The 14,014-nt window shown below is 43.1% G+C and overlaps 2 protein-coding genes across 4 annotated transcripts in view; one reads left to right on the plus strand and one right to left on the minus strand.

Annotated features, from left to right (window-relative positions):
* disc1 (DISC1 scaffold protein) overlaps positions 1-14,014 on the plus strand; it is a 101,458-nt gene that overhangs the window by 25,968 nt on the left and 61,476 nt on the right. For all 3 annotated transcript variants that reach the window (XM_079559736.1, XM_079559737.1, XM_079559738.1), the window contains exons 7-9: positions 1,211-1,265; positions 2,971-3,073; positions 10,930-11,118. In XM_079559736.1, coding sequence (XP_079415862.1) covers positions 1,211-1,265; positions 2,971-3,073; positions 10,930-11,118 — 347 coding nt within the window. The remainder of the gene's footprint in view (positions 1-1,210; positions 1,266-2,970; positions 3,074-10,929; positions 11,119-14,014) is intronic.
* On the minus strand, positions 4,923-8,202 carry LOC306965091 (uncharacterized protein; the record flags this gene model as incomplete). Its single annotated transcript, XM_079559335.1, has 2 exons — positions 8,129-8,202; positions 4,923-7,434 (listed from the first exon to the last, which is right to left on the minus strand). Exons 1-2 carry the CDS (start codon positions 8,131-8,133, stop codon positions 4,923-4,925), a joined length of 2,517 nt encoding a protein of 838 aa, XP_079415461.1. The 5' UTR covers positions 8,134-8,202.

The following is a 14,014-nucleotide window of genomic DNA, read 5'->3' on the forward strand; positions in this document are numbered from 1 at the left end:
TGTTTGTTTTTGACAGACGGTAATTGAGTGTAATATGCCCCGGTATAATCTGACATTCACCTTTTGTTTGTGATCGGATCCAGCGAGACAGGGCTGATAAAGATGAAACACAGTGAGTGAAGGGAGTGGGTGTCAAGCCTTTTACAAGCCCTTTGTTTTTCAAGAACTTACATTTGTTTTACAGACTTGTAGTTGTGACTGGTCTTTACAGCAATCAATCAGGATGTGACTGGCGCTCCCAGAGAAGCGAGGAAGAGAGGAAAAAAACTCTGTGTAGGCAATAACTTACCGCACTAGTTTAGTTTTAAACTATTTGCTTTTGCTTCTTCCATCCCAAACCATGTGTTTACCTGTAGATTTTAAATAAAGTTTAACTGAACTAAACAAAGTAAACTACTAAAAACAATATTTCATACACATAAACAAAAACAGTTTAGTTTAGGGCTAGTTTCCATCCGTCGTCCCCCTGCGCATACTCAAACACATTCATTCTGGCCTATTGTACATGTTTTAAGTGGTAGGGGAAATCTACGCAGACACGGGAAGAACTCCAAACTCCACGCAGAAAGGAGGGAATCGAACCCGGACCTTTAGCTGTGAAGCACGAGTGCTAACCGCTGCGCCACGGTGTCGACACGGTGTGGATGGTTTTAATTCTGCTGGTTCTCTTCTTGTTGAGTCTGGATGCAAACGCTGGACTTTGGAAAATTACTTTTGTTCAATTGTTTTGATAGATTTGTTAGTCAGACTTACTGCCAATGTTTGAATCAACAGATCTCTGAGGAAATGCTGTAGTAAATAATTAATGTACAGTTCTTAAACATGGCCTTAAAGGGACTATACAGAGTTTAAAAATGTTAAAAAATTAAGTATTTTCCTCCCCCTCCATGTTTCAACAATGTCCAAATGTGTAGAATGAGCCCAGAGCTGTTCACCACAACTGCCCCTAAAATCCTGCACTGTCACTCAAAACGGTGTTAATTCGGGTCCGAAGTGCCGTCATGCACGAGCTTAATATAGAAGCTGCAGTTACACGTTTGACCTGAGGTGGCAGTAGTGAGTATAAAATGGCTAACATGCATCTAGCTCCTTTAAGATGAAATTCCTGTTTTTATTTGGGTCACTATTTGGGCCCCCAGTCTACAGCAGTCGAAAACCACTGACCTAAACAATTACAAATAACCATAATCATGACTTCTGTTCTTTTTAGACTTCAAGAGCAAGAACAGGCGCTCAATCTGTCCATCAAGGAAGCCACCGCAAAAGTAAGTCTCCCCATTTTTGTGTGTTCTTTATCAACACATGGGTAACTTTGATGTATGTATGGATAGTTACATACTGTATGTGGGTGTCTTAATAATAAACATGCATCTTTCCCATTAGCGTTTGATCTTCCTCCTTATAGGCCTTGATTGGTCTGTAATTATAATAAATGTGTTATTTTCCATTAAATGCATGCTTTATAATTGGAGGCTGTATGCGAATCCCCACACTCTTGTGCTCTTTGTTGATGTGTTTTATATTCTCCTTACATTAGCTCTGTGTGCCTTTCTGTAGAAACCATCCCTCCCTGGGGTTATTCTCACATCTCACTGCTATATCTTTGTGCATTCTCCTTCACTGTATCTGCACATATAAATGTAAAGCTGGGGGCGGTCTGTGTCTGAAGAAATCCAAGTTTTTGCGCTGCAGAGACACTGACTTACAGTAGAGTCCTCTCTGGCTTCATCTCGTCCTTGAAAAGTAACATGAGTCACTTCTTTTGAAACATATACTGTCTTGTTAAAAGTATAGATTTCTGAAAAGTGACTTTGAACACCAAGAAGTCACTGAGTTGCTTTTGTTTAAGGCCGTAGAAGTTTATTTTAAAATACCTATCCTAGGCCAGCAGGGCAAGGGTCTAAACATTTCACTGGGAATTGGAAGGTTATTGTTTTGATCACAGCCTGATCTGTTGTGTTTCCATTGCAACTGGCATTAAAAGCAAAAGCCATGTCACCACACGATTTGTTGTGATGACTCCTGATGAAAAGGGGAACAGCTGAATGCTAAAAAAGTAATAAACCGTGGAAATGAACTTTTTTTAATGCTCCAAAGTTTCCCAATTCTTTTACGACGGACACCTGCTGTGACAAAATGAACGCTCCCATTTAAGCAACTTTTAATTTCACTTTGCAATTTCCGAAATCTTTTGAAATTGAGCCTGCACTTTCACTTCTCCCTCAGTCGCTGTAACGCATCAAAGAAAATTATGCAAGAGCCTTTTGAAAAGTCACTCACGCTTTTTGGGGGGAACAAATCTCCCCAGAGACTCAGAAATGCCACTACTTTCTGATGGCCTTTTGAAAGAGTTGCACTAAACTGTCGGACCTTTAAGGAAAATGCATCAGTTGTACCCCCACCGAGCTGTTCCTCCGCAAAGAGAGTGGTGGGTTATGGGAAATATGTGTAGCTTTAGCTCATGGTGAATGTTTCCGAAGGGAGGGGGGGCATATTCAGGCGTTATCCGAACACATCAAATCCCCAGAGAGAAGACACAGGACAAGGTGCAGCTTCCCTATCAGCCCTGTGACATTCAAGCCCCCCCCCTCCCCCCCATTCCTGAGTCCTGACATTATAATGGCATCCTTCATGGGGATTTTTTCTAAAGGTTATGGACCAGGTAGACACTGATGGGGTCTATGGATCTGCACATTCCATCTCTGGTTCACGTATGCGGTCTGTCTGTTACTTAAAGGCTGTCCACGTCAGAAACATGATGATGGTTGGTCTAAACCAGCATAAACCTGCACTAACACCTTCATGGAGATATTATTTCAAAGGTTTTGCTAACAAGGTAACATACTGCTGCTCTGCTGTGTGTTTGAATACATGGGGAATCATTTCGGAAGAGGAAGACGGCGGATTCAAGCGTTCACGTTCAACCCATATGTGCATCTCCTTTTCTCACTCTCGCGCTCCTCTCTTTAGGTGATGATGACTCAGCGACTGGGCAGCAGTCTCAGGAGGAAAGTCAGTGAGACGGAGACCCAACTCCTGGCGCTGGATCAAGCCAAACTCGCTGCCATCTCAGGTCAGTACCCAAATAGCACCCACATGCCCTCTGTTCAGCGAAGAAAACGTCTAATATTACTGTGGGTGAAGTTCACGATGTTCTAGACTTTGATGTGACGAAACAGTATTTCTCATCGGGTGATTGAGTGCTTATTCATTTTTGTTTTCACCTGCAGACACTACAAACCTGCCATATTAATCTAGTGGCTTGACAACAATGTAGACTGTATGACTCAACATGAAGCAATCATCTGAGTTTTTATGGACGGACATTGAACTCTGTGACAATCTGTGTTTCACATGGTGAGGCCCAGTAATAGTAACTACTTTAAAGCATCTGCATTTTGTTTCTGGCTCATCCTCTTCAATATTAAAATATAGGGTTACATTACAACCTGTTAATTACATATCGTACATAATGCAAATGATTGTTTTAAAGGCATCAGGAACTCATATGGAATGGGTCAGACCAGCAGGATTATCATTTTATGGTAATGCTGCGTTCATGTGGACTGGGGAGCTCTTTTTCCTGAGATATGAGTTCATTGTTCCCAGTTGGTTTGTGTTTATGCGCTTTTTATGACGGAAAGGGATCTTTTATCACTGATTAACGTCCAACTGAGCCATTTAAACCATTTCACCATGTAGATTTGATGTTGGTATAAAACGTCACATACATTTTATTTTTGCTAGCATTAATGCCGGGCATTTCTCACATATATGTCACTCTGAGGACGACAGCTCACACTAAACTCATGAAAGTAGAGTTTAACCAATGAAGGTCACATTAAACAACAAATCAACAATTCATCTGATTTCCACAGTCAGGAGGTCGGGAAGCTTGATATGACCCGAGTTCCCCGGTAGTTTTATTCAGTTGTTTTCCCCAGATAATAAACACATACAAGGATGCGTTTTTGCCTAGAAATATTTGAAACAAAACCCACTGAATATCAACACATTGCCATCATTGGCGGCTGGTGATGTGAAAACCATAGGGGGCTGATGCTTATACCCTTTCCATTATATGGAATTTCCCTACGGGGACAATAAAGTATACAAACATACTTATAAACATTGTTTCAACCTAAAAAAGAAAGTGGGTTAACTTTGGGGCATTTTATTATATTATTTTATGCAGAATATTATCAAAAGACACAATTAAACAATATAGAAGCATGAAATGAATTTGTGCTTTAGGAAAATCTTTTTTCTGACAATGAAATGAAAGTCCAAAGATAATATCTATACATATTTTTGTTTTGCACCACTAAGTACAAGATGATTTGTGTTTTGTACCAACAGAACCAGAACAAAGGCAGGAGGTGCGTTAATTTTCAGGTTTCTCCTTTGATTTCATGTTCAGTTACTGTATGAGACCTGTCTGGCAGACAATCGCCAACACCAAATAAACAAAGAAGAAGAAGGGCACATGGAGATTATTCTTACTTAATTTGCTGAAGCTGAAGTCCACTCTCCAGAGGCAGAGATAATCATAAAATCGGCAACAGCTCAGTCCGCTATCTGTGTGCACGGGCAAAAACAAACAGCAAATTCTTTCCTAAAATATGCTAGAGTGCACTAAATTTGATCTGATTGATCAAGTCAAATTCCTGGAGATGACCAGCTGTTGCTCTAACTTTCTGGGAGTATCTCAAACAAGAGCACACATAAATAAATGTTGTAAAATGTTTTAAAACTTATTTTAAAAATAAATCAATTCAAAGTAATAATAATAAAAATAATAAAAACTTCTGTTACATGCACTTTATACACAGCCTTTTATATATAGGCCTAATGTAGCATTTTGACGATACCCATCCCTAAAACTCGGGTATAGGACCTTGAAGTAAGACCTTGTGTGAACATTAAATCTCAGGACTTTTCAGAAGGAAGTCGTCGACCTGAGCGCGCAGACTCAGGTCGCTCACACCCCAGTCCTTGATCCGCTGTAAAGTTTTAATGCTGCTGGAGCGACAGTGCGACGTGACTGGGATTTCTGCTGCCCTCAGGTGGTACTGCGTGGACGTGTGCGCGTCGTTTATTTCAAAGTACAGAAACTTGGCGTAGCTGTTGTACAATATTTGTTTGGATGTTGGCTCCAGGTCGCGGCGGATCAGCTCGCTGTAGAGGAGCTTGGCGTCAGTGAGACTGTGGTTGGACCGGGCATAGGCGTTGGCTAGGTCAATCTCCGTCCTGAAGCAGGAGTCTGGGTACAGAGATATGACCTCACGGAGCAGAACCACTGTGCGGTCTATCAGCTCCTGAGTCACCGCCGCCGCCCTCTGGTGGATCCTCCACTTGTAGCACATGGCAAGGCAGGCCTTCAGGAAGCGGCTGTCAGGGCGTTGTTCCAGAGCTTTAGTGGCCAGATCCACCGCGGCGTTGGCCGATACGGTGCTGCGGTACAGCTGCAAGAGAGGCTTCATGTGTTTCTGCATTCTGTCGGGATGTTGTAGGACCTTAACCGCCAGAGCCTCTGCCTCAGGGCCCACATCCTGACCGCTCCTCGCGCACTGCTCTAGGTACTCTGCCCTCAGCGGCAGGTTCTCAGGGTCTCGCTCTGAGGCATGTCTTAGCTGCTCCAGGAAGTCGCTGCTCTTCTTCTTAGCATAGAACGAAGCCAGGACCTGAGCGCTGCGCCACTCCACTCGCTCCTCCACCTCCAGGGCCTTCTGGAACAGCCTCGCAGCCAAGCGGTAGTTTCTGCAAAGCATCTGAGTACAGGCCTTTTCAGCATAGACCTCAGGGAGCAGCTGGTCCCTCTCTGTGGGGTACTCCCTGCTCAACTCCTCTATTCTCTGCAGGTACTCCTGGCTCAGGTCAGGCTCTCCTCTCTCGTGGTGAAGCCAGGCCAGGTTGCTGTAGTTGACGAGGAGTGCAGGGCCCTTCAGGGCTTCAGATGCGGAGCTGAAGAGGCTCAGGACCTCGTCAGAGTTCCCCAGTCTGGTCTGGAGGAAACCCAGCAGGTTGTAGATGTATCCCTTCCAAGGGTTACTATCATCAGGGAGGAGGTCCTCCAGTTGGTCCCTGATGTAGAAGAGGTGCCCCCGGCTAAGATCCAGCTTCCAAGTGAAGTGACACTGCAGCCCATCGAGGTGGCTGCTGAGGGAAGACTGCTGGATCTCCGCTTGGATCAAGTCCCAGCCTCTTTCTTTGAAGCTCTCTATGACTTTTATGCTGTTGTCTTTGAAGAAGGAGTCATGATGTATGAGAGCAGCCTTCCTGTGGTACTCCAAGCATCGGGGGATGTCTCTCAGGTCATGCTGGAGGTATTTGGCGTAGCGGTTGTACAGCATCTGTGTTTCACGTGGCTCCATGCGCCTCTGCAGCAGCTTATGGTACACCTCATCCGCTTTCGCGTGGTCACATTTACCATAAAGATCTGCCAGGTCGATCTCCTTCGCTAGTGCCGTGTAGGGGTACAGAGAGATCACCTCCTTCAGCACAGTCACGCCTTTCTCCAACAGGTGGTGCTTTGATGCTCCGCCTTTCTGAAACAGGACTCTCCACTTGTAGCAGAGCGCGGCGCAGCGCTTCACATAGCGACTATTGGGGTGTATCTCCAGAGCCTCCTCTGCCCAGTAGATGGCCATGTCCAGGGCGTCTGTTAGACGGTAGTACCTCAGCGCGGGCTTCAGGCCGCTGTAGCTTTTGTGGGCGCTCTCTACGATGCGGGGCATCAGCGCAGCCACCTCCTCCTCCTCCACCTGCTCCCCTCTCTTCACTCGCTGACTGAGGTACTCCACACTCAGATACATATTCTCTGGGTCTTCCTCGTGAGCTCGCTGCACCTTCAGGAGTTCCTCCGGGGGCACCCCAGTCTTGTCGTATTTGTGAGCACTCATGAGAGCGATAGCCTGAGAACTGCGCCACTCCACACGCTCCGGCTGCTCCTCCAGCGCACGCTCAAATAGGTCTATGGCTACTCGCTTCTGTAGATCGAACTTGATCAGAGTCCAGGCTTTCTCCGCCAGCACCTCAGGGAGCAGCTGCTCATCTGCAGGGTCTGTGGGGCGGTCCCTCTCTGTGGGGTACTCCCTGTTCAGCTCCTTCACCCTCTGCAGGTACTCCTTGCTCAGGTCAGGCTCTCCTCTCTCATGGTGAAGCCAGGCCAGGTCGCTGCAGTTGACAAGGAGCTCGGGACCCCTGAGGATCTCAGAGGCGGAGCTGAAGAGGCCCAGGGCCTCGTCGGAGCGCCCCAGTCGGGTCTGGAGGAAACCCAGCAGGTTGTAGATGTGTCCTCTCCAAGGGTTACTCTCATCTGGGCAGATATCGAGGAGTTTCTCCCGGAGCTGTAGCAGCATAACATGATTGGAGCACAGGCCCCAGGTGAAGTGGCACTGCAGCGCCTCCAGGTAGTGCTCTGAGGGAGGTTCACTGTGGAAGGAACAGTGCCATTAGCACAAGGGACCTTAGCTTAAATTATTTTAAAATGTATTTTTTATACAAGCAATATTTAACAGGCAAAGAAGATACAATAATTAACCCCTGAGCGGCTCTTTACAGTTTTAATTGGTGAGTCATTGTGAATAAAAGGCTACACTTCAACACGCATGACAAAAAAATGTATACGCTTTGTTGTGTGTAGATGTTGTGACTCTTTACGACTTTTCTTTGGTTTGAAGCGGGACAAAGTGTAGCTTTTGATGTTTAAGGTTACGGAGCACTGAACTTTCTCTTGTTTTTTATTTGAGCCTGAACAGTAAAGGTAGTTTCTGTAAAGACTGACTATGAAAATGGTCTTTGTAGAGATGTTTGACTCTTGGATGCACAGTTATTACAAAAAGTGATATAACTCAAAATCAATGTTGTTTATCTTTCTTACTTTTCCTAAAAGATACAAATCTATTTGTTTGTATGGCTTCTGTGTATGTTTTTTTTTTTTTTTTTTTACAAGGACTCATTTTCATCTACAGTGGGTGAGTTTAGTTTCTTTTGACTGAAAATAAATCTTCACAGTGTGACACACAATAACCCTGAAGTTTAGATAAAACATGTTCGTGCTCGTCAAACTTTCATCAAAGACTAAAGTCTAAACTGGGACTGAACCAGAACTAACGCAGTCACTCACCTCATTCTGAATCCGAGCTACAGCCAAAAGACTCCAGAGAACAGCGGGATCAGGTTCACTGCTGCTTAGTCCTGAGTCAGACTGGGTTCTGACTCTGGAGGAAACTAGAATGTCATTTTCACTTTTGGGGAAAACGAAACTTACCAGCAGGGGCGTGTGCAAGGGGGAGGAGGAGGAAGAGGAGGAGGGATTAGATTCAAAATTAAATACGTACATTTCCAAAAGCCTGTATGTAACACAATAGGCCTGTTTAGCTGAAGACTGTGGCATATTTTTTTCAAGAGCGTATGATAGCTAGGACTTATTAGTATTTTTAATATATATTTTGTTTATTAAGAAGTCAAAACAATAGGTTTACAACTAAACAAAAAATGTCTCCCCCTACAAACAACAAAAAAAGGAAAAACAACAACAAAAAAGATTAAATTAAAAATCTAAATAAAAGAATTATGGGGGGAAAAGTAGAGGAAAAAAATAAACAAAGAATATAGAGAAAGCCCCGTCCCTCCCCCCACACCCTTGTGGTCCTATACAAAGCATTATGAAAACTCATCTCAGCTGTTAACTAGCATCAGTCTGGCATAAAGTCCACCAGTGTGTCGTGGTAGGACCTGAGATGGGCCTCCTCCATTACGACAGCTTGTCCTGGAGGAGTGACCTGTTTCTGGAGACCGTTCTCTATAGGCAGATCCTCCTCTGGGACTATGAAGCCCATTTTTAAAGGAATAGGCCACCGTTTTTACATACTGAGATATGCTCTTACCTCACTTTAGCCGAGTTAATATATCCCCGTCTGGTCTTTGTCCGTGCGCTCTGCCAGGCAAACGGAGCACATACGCAGCCTCTCCCACATGTCACATAGCTCCAAAAAAGCTCACGATAGAAGCTACCAAGCTCTTAATAAAATAAAATAATAAATAATAAATAAAGACTTCCCCCGCTCACTTCCGTCAATAGCCTTTAGGAGTTACCGCGCGGACGTTTTGCTCCTTGTATCATTACGCCTCACAATATAGTCCCCCTTTTTATCTGCTTATAAAATTGACATGCTACATTTCTGTGTAAATATACTTCGCATGAAAACACTTCACGTAACTTTATTTAAATAGGGAACACGTGGAAGAGCTTGGTAGCTTCTATCGTGAGCTTTTTTGGAGCTATGTGACATGTGGGAGAGGCTGCGTATGTGCTCCGTTTGCCTGGCAGAGCGCACGGACAAAGACCAGACGGGGATATATTAACTCGGCTAAAGTGAGGTAAGAGCATATCTCAGTATGTAAAAACGGTGGCCTATTCCTTTAAGAGCAGAGCTGTAGACACTTTCCCCTTGGCTTCTTTCTTTGTGAAAGCGGTTCCTGTGGACCGATTAACTTTGCGTTAATCGCTCCACAGTATATTTTTCCAGTAGTGCAGTGGAGCTTCCAAGTGCTCCTTCGAAAACAAAAGTTGAATAGTTTGGCTGGAACACACAAAGTAACTACTGTGGGATACTTTGGTAATAATCGCATTATACCATTTTGAAAATCTCCCCAATCTAGCCCAATACCCAACTATTGTGGCGACTATAAAGATAAAGAAGATAGAGCAAGGTTGGCTGTTTATATTTATACTTGAAACCAATGTGTACTTGACAAGACCCCGAGTCTTGTGCATAAAATAATGAGTAGTCAATGCATTTAGGGACAGTGCAGGTAAAACCCCATATTTCAGGTTGGCTTTATGTTGTTTTTATCAATTACATCCAGCCTGTGATTTCCTCTTGTTCATTTACCTCATTTTCTGGATCCCGTCATTAGCTGATCTTAATTACCGCGCTAACGGTTGAGCGCTCGTTAATGTGTGCTGGGCTGTAATGTGGTCCTGTGGTGATCAGGTAATGACTTCAGATGTGCCAACTCTCCAAACAGGGACTAAGCCACGGATTACCAGGTTCACAAAACATCTTTACACTAGGTCTTGACTGAGACTAAACATGACCTATCCAGAGCTAAAAAAAAAGAGCGGCGTCAATCCATCATTTAAATGTCACTGTGCTGCAAAGAGCAAACATCTAAATTGAAGAGAGGCCATATTAGTTTGTCAAACAGCGACATGACGAATGAAAATGTCAGTCTGGGATCTCCAAGATGCAAGTCACGACTACCATGGAACAAATGTGGACTTTTCTTAAACAGAACCAGGCCAAACGAAACCAGCACTAAACCAACTTGATTGACAGGCCAGTTCACAGGAAAGGACAGAATATAAACAGAAATATAATTACTTAATATTATTTATATTACATTAAATGGCAGGCCACAATCCATTGATACATAAATAATGACAACAAATTTAGATCTGAGCCATGTCAACTGTAATCAAGCCATAATTATTACAAAGACAAAAAGATCTAACAAAGCCTCTCATGCAGTTCTGTCCATTCAGTCTAAAATACAGCAACAATTCCACCTCAATCAAGTCAAAATTGGGGCATATGCCAAAAAATGCTCTGGGTATTTGCTACATGTCAAACCTGTCAAATGCACAAAAGTCTTAAGAAGTCAGTTTCATTACAAGAATCACCAGACTAAACCTTAATTCCTGTATAATTTGGCCACTGATTCAAAAGGTATAAAGTAGAGACTAATCCAGGACTGAGCAAGGTCTCTGTGTGCTGTGGTCTAATAACACTCTCTTGATTCATTCAGGCAATGACATAAGCTGTCTTTACGAGATAAATAGGAACAAACCTGGTTGAAACCAGAACAAAACCTGGAATAAACACGGTCTCTGTCTCATAATGTATTCTTGTGGCGATTCAGGTAATGACTTCTGCAGCGCCAAGCAGCTGAAGGCGGAGATGAAGGCGGTGTACCAGGAGCGGGACCGGCTGGAAGCTCTGACCCGCAGACTGCAGACCCTCAGCTCCAGCAGCTGTGAGGAGCTGAGCGGACTGAAACAGCAGAGGCAGCAGCTCAGGCAAGAGCTGGAGGACAGACAGGCGCAGCACGGTGAGTTCACATGCAGGATTGTGACAGTGGAAACGACCTGGTATGATACAGTATGTACAGCAGTTACTATAACACAAATTTGAGCATCACAAAAACACTTATGGACAAAGTAACCAAATACAATCAAACATCACAACACGTCAATATAATCATAATCAACATTGGCCATTATCTTTACTCTGTACTTCCGAGGTCTCAAAGCTTCTGTCATGGAGCAGCCTTTAGTAACAATGGGCCTTATGCAGAGAGAACCCTGGACATTTAGCAGCAACAATTATATTTTTGGCACACAACTAGAGAAAAGGACTTTACTTACTAGAAAAAGACAAAGGGAGAGAGGGATACTGTACATCCACTTACACAATGGAGATTTTTTTTTTCACTCAAACTTGGCTGTAAATACTGTTTAAGTGGAGCTAGCCCACAGTTAGCATTGCCCGTTAAGCCTGTTAGCTTCTTCTTCGTGATTCCATTAGTGTGTATTGGTGGCTCCGACCCGGAGGCAGGAAAGTTGCAAGTTCTGGCAAGAGACACCAGGGGGAGATGAAAGACCCCCCAATCATCCCATTAACACTTGTATTACCCCCAGAGGGACTACGAAAATGATTTATTAAAGTAAACAAGTTACGAAGTACTGCTTTAACTATATTTACTCAAAGGTTTATAGATTGTGATCAGTGTGTTCAGAACAAAAAGAAAATGCATCAAAATGTCATTGTCTAAATTTATGCAGAAATGTATAGAATGTTTGGGGAGCTGTTTAGAAAAGCTGAAAAGACGCTGCTGTAAGCTATAAGTTTAGACTCTTAAGAAGCATAAGTTCTAAAGAGGAAGAAAGTACTGTACACTAGCTCTTAAATATGTTTTTGGCCTTTTTGCTGAAATGCTCTGTATATGTGCATTTACTGCAATCTCCCTTAAATCATGATACATGCTTTTATATCACAATGATGCCAGCCTTAAAAAGAATAGATAGTTCAAGTTGTTATTCCAGTACAGTTGTTGAAAGTACAGTATATTTAGTGTCCAATTGCATGCATAGAGTTTTACAGCTTTATTGAAATGAATTAAAGGACCATTATGTCCGCTGTCTGCCCCCTCTGTGTCTGCGAAATGAATTGACCATTGACACAAAGACTGGCATTCACTGCAGCACTTTAGAAATGTGTTTAATTTTAGATTGATCGATGAAAGGTCCACTTTATATTGGCGGCAATACAGATGAGTCACGAGGGATTTAATGGCCTTGTATGGAACGGGGCACTTCATTCACACACCCACAATTTTATTTTACAAAGGCAGAGTATAAATGGTGCTTTATGAAAATGCTAATTTGAATTGAGATTTTCTTTTCTTTTTTCTTCTAGCCATGTTTGTGTTGCTTGTATCACCATAGCAGCCCAAAATGTACTGCTAGGACTTCACCTCTTCTCCAGTTCAGCTTTACCTAAATCTAAAAGTTTCTTGACTGGAGCTTACAGCCTGTAGGCCTGGAGAAAATGTGCTCGGTTAAGGGTTAAGGGGTTAAAGATACTTGTTCTTCAATTAGTTTGCCAATTTGGTCACAATACTCTTTTCTCATTTAGAAATATTTGAAATAACATGTTTTTATTACAATTTCCCACAAACATTTCTCCAGCATAAAGAATGGTTTACTTTCTAAATACTTAAGAAATAGTGGCTCAGTGGTTGGAGCGTGCATCCTTTCGTCTCATAGAGGGACTAATCAGTGGTTAGAGTGGCTGTCGGTGCAGATTGGTAGCCATGTGTCAGCCCTGGGGCAGTTGTGGCTACATACCAAAAAAGAATCCTCCTCTGCAGCACTTGATGTTTAATAACAATGTCGGTTTAGTCACACGTACAAACACAAAAACAATCTGATCTGAAGTAAAAGGGGTTTATTGTTGCACTTTTTGTTTTGATTCTTGAAAAAAGCAGAACGAGCCTCACACATAGGGTTGGCCACATCAAACTGCTTAAACCAGTTTGGAAATGATCATAAAGGGACTTTCCTTTCCACAGCACTTGTGCCCAATCGAGTCCTAACTTGTGCCGGCGCAGTGACTGATTTCTGGAGATTCTTAGCTTTCAAATGAGGAATGGCACATTGAGCAAAATTAGTGCTTGCGTCCTCGTATTCAGCTTAAGGCAACCCAGATTCAGCTTGAGTAAGGCAAGGCAAGGCGAGGCAAGTTCATTTGTAGAACACAATTCATACACAAGGCCATTCAAAGTGCTTCACAGTTACACAAAATTACACGAAAACAGAAAAATCAATCAATTACAACAAAAGGCAAGAGTGCAGATAAAATACTTTCAGTCATATGCACGGACAAAAACAACTGTTTTCAGCCTGGATTTGAACATTGTCAGAGTTGAGGCCTGTCTCACATCCTCACGAAGACTGTTCCAGATTTTAGCTGCATGAAACTGAAACGCAGCCTCACCGTGTTTATTATTGACTCTAGGATCCACCAGGAGACCCCTCCATGAAGTTCTCAGGGCTCGAGATGGTTCATACGGTTCTAACATGTCAGAGATGTACTTCAGTGCTAAACCATGACTTGAGCTGTTTTAAATTCTATTCTCTGAGTGACAGGAAGTCAGTGCAGAGACCGGAGCGCTGGACTAATATGGTTGTATTTCCTGGTTTCCAGGTCAGGACTCGAGCAGCAGCATTTTCGATATACTGTAGCTGTCTGCAGTACATCCAGAGTAGTTGTGCGTTTAATAAGACTAAAAGCAAGCAATCAAATATTACATTTACATGTTTAACCTCCTGAACCGAGCACATTGTCAAGTAAAGTTCAGCTTTACCCAAATCTAAAAGCTTCTCGACTGAAGAGTTCACAGCCTATGGTCCTTAAGTTAAGACAGCGTTGTTGCAGCGTCGTCA

The sequence above is a fragment of the Gobius niger genome (genome assembly GCF_951799975.1).
Source record: "Gobius niger genome assembly, chromosome: 7".
In the NCBI taxonomy this organism is placed as follows: domain Eukaryota; kingdom Metazoa; phylum Chordata; class Actinopteri; order Gobiiformes; family Gobiidae; genus Gobius; species Gobius niger.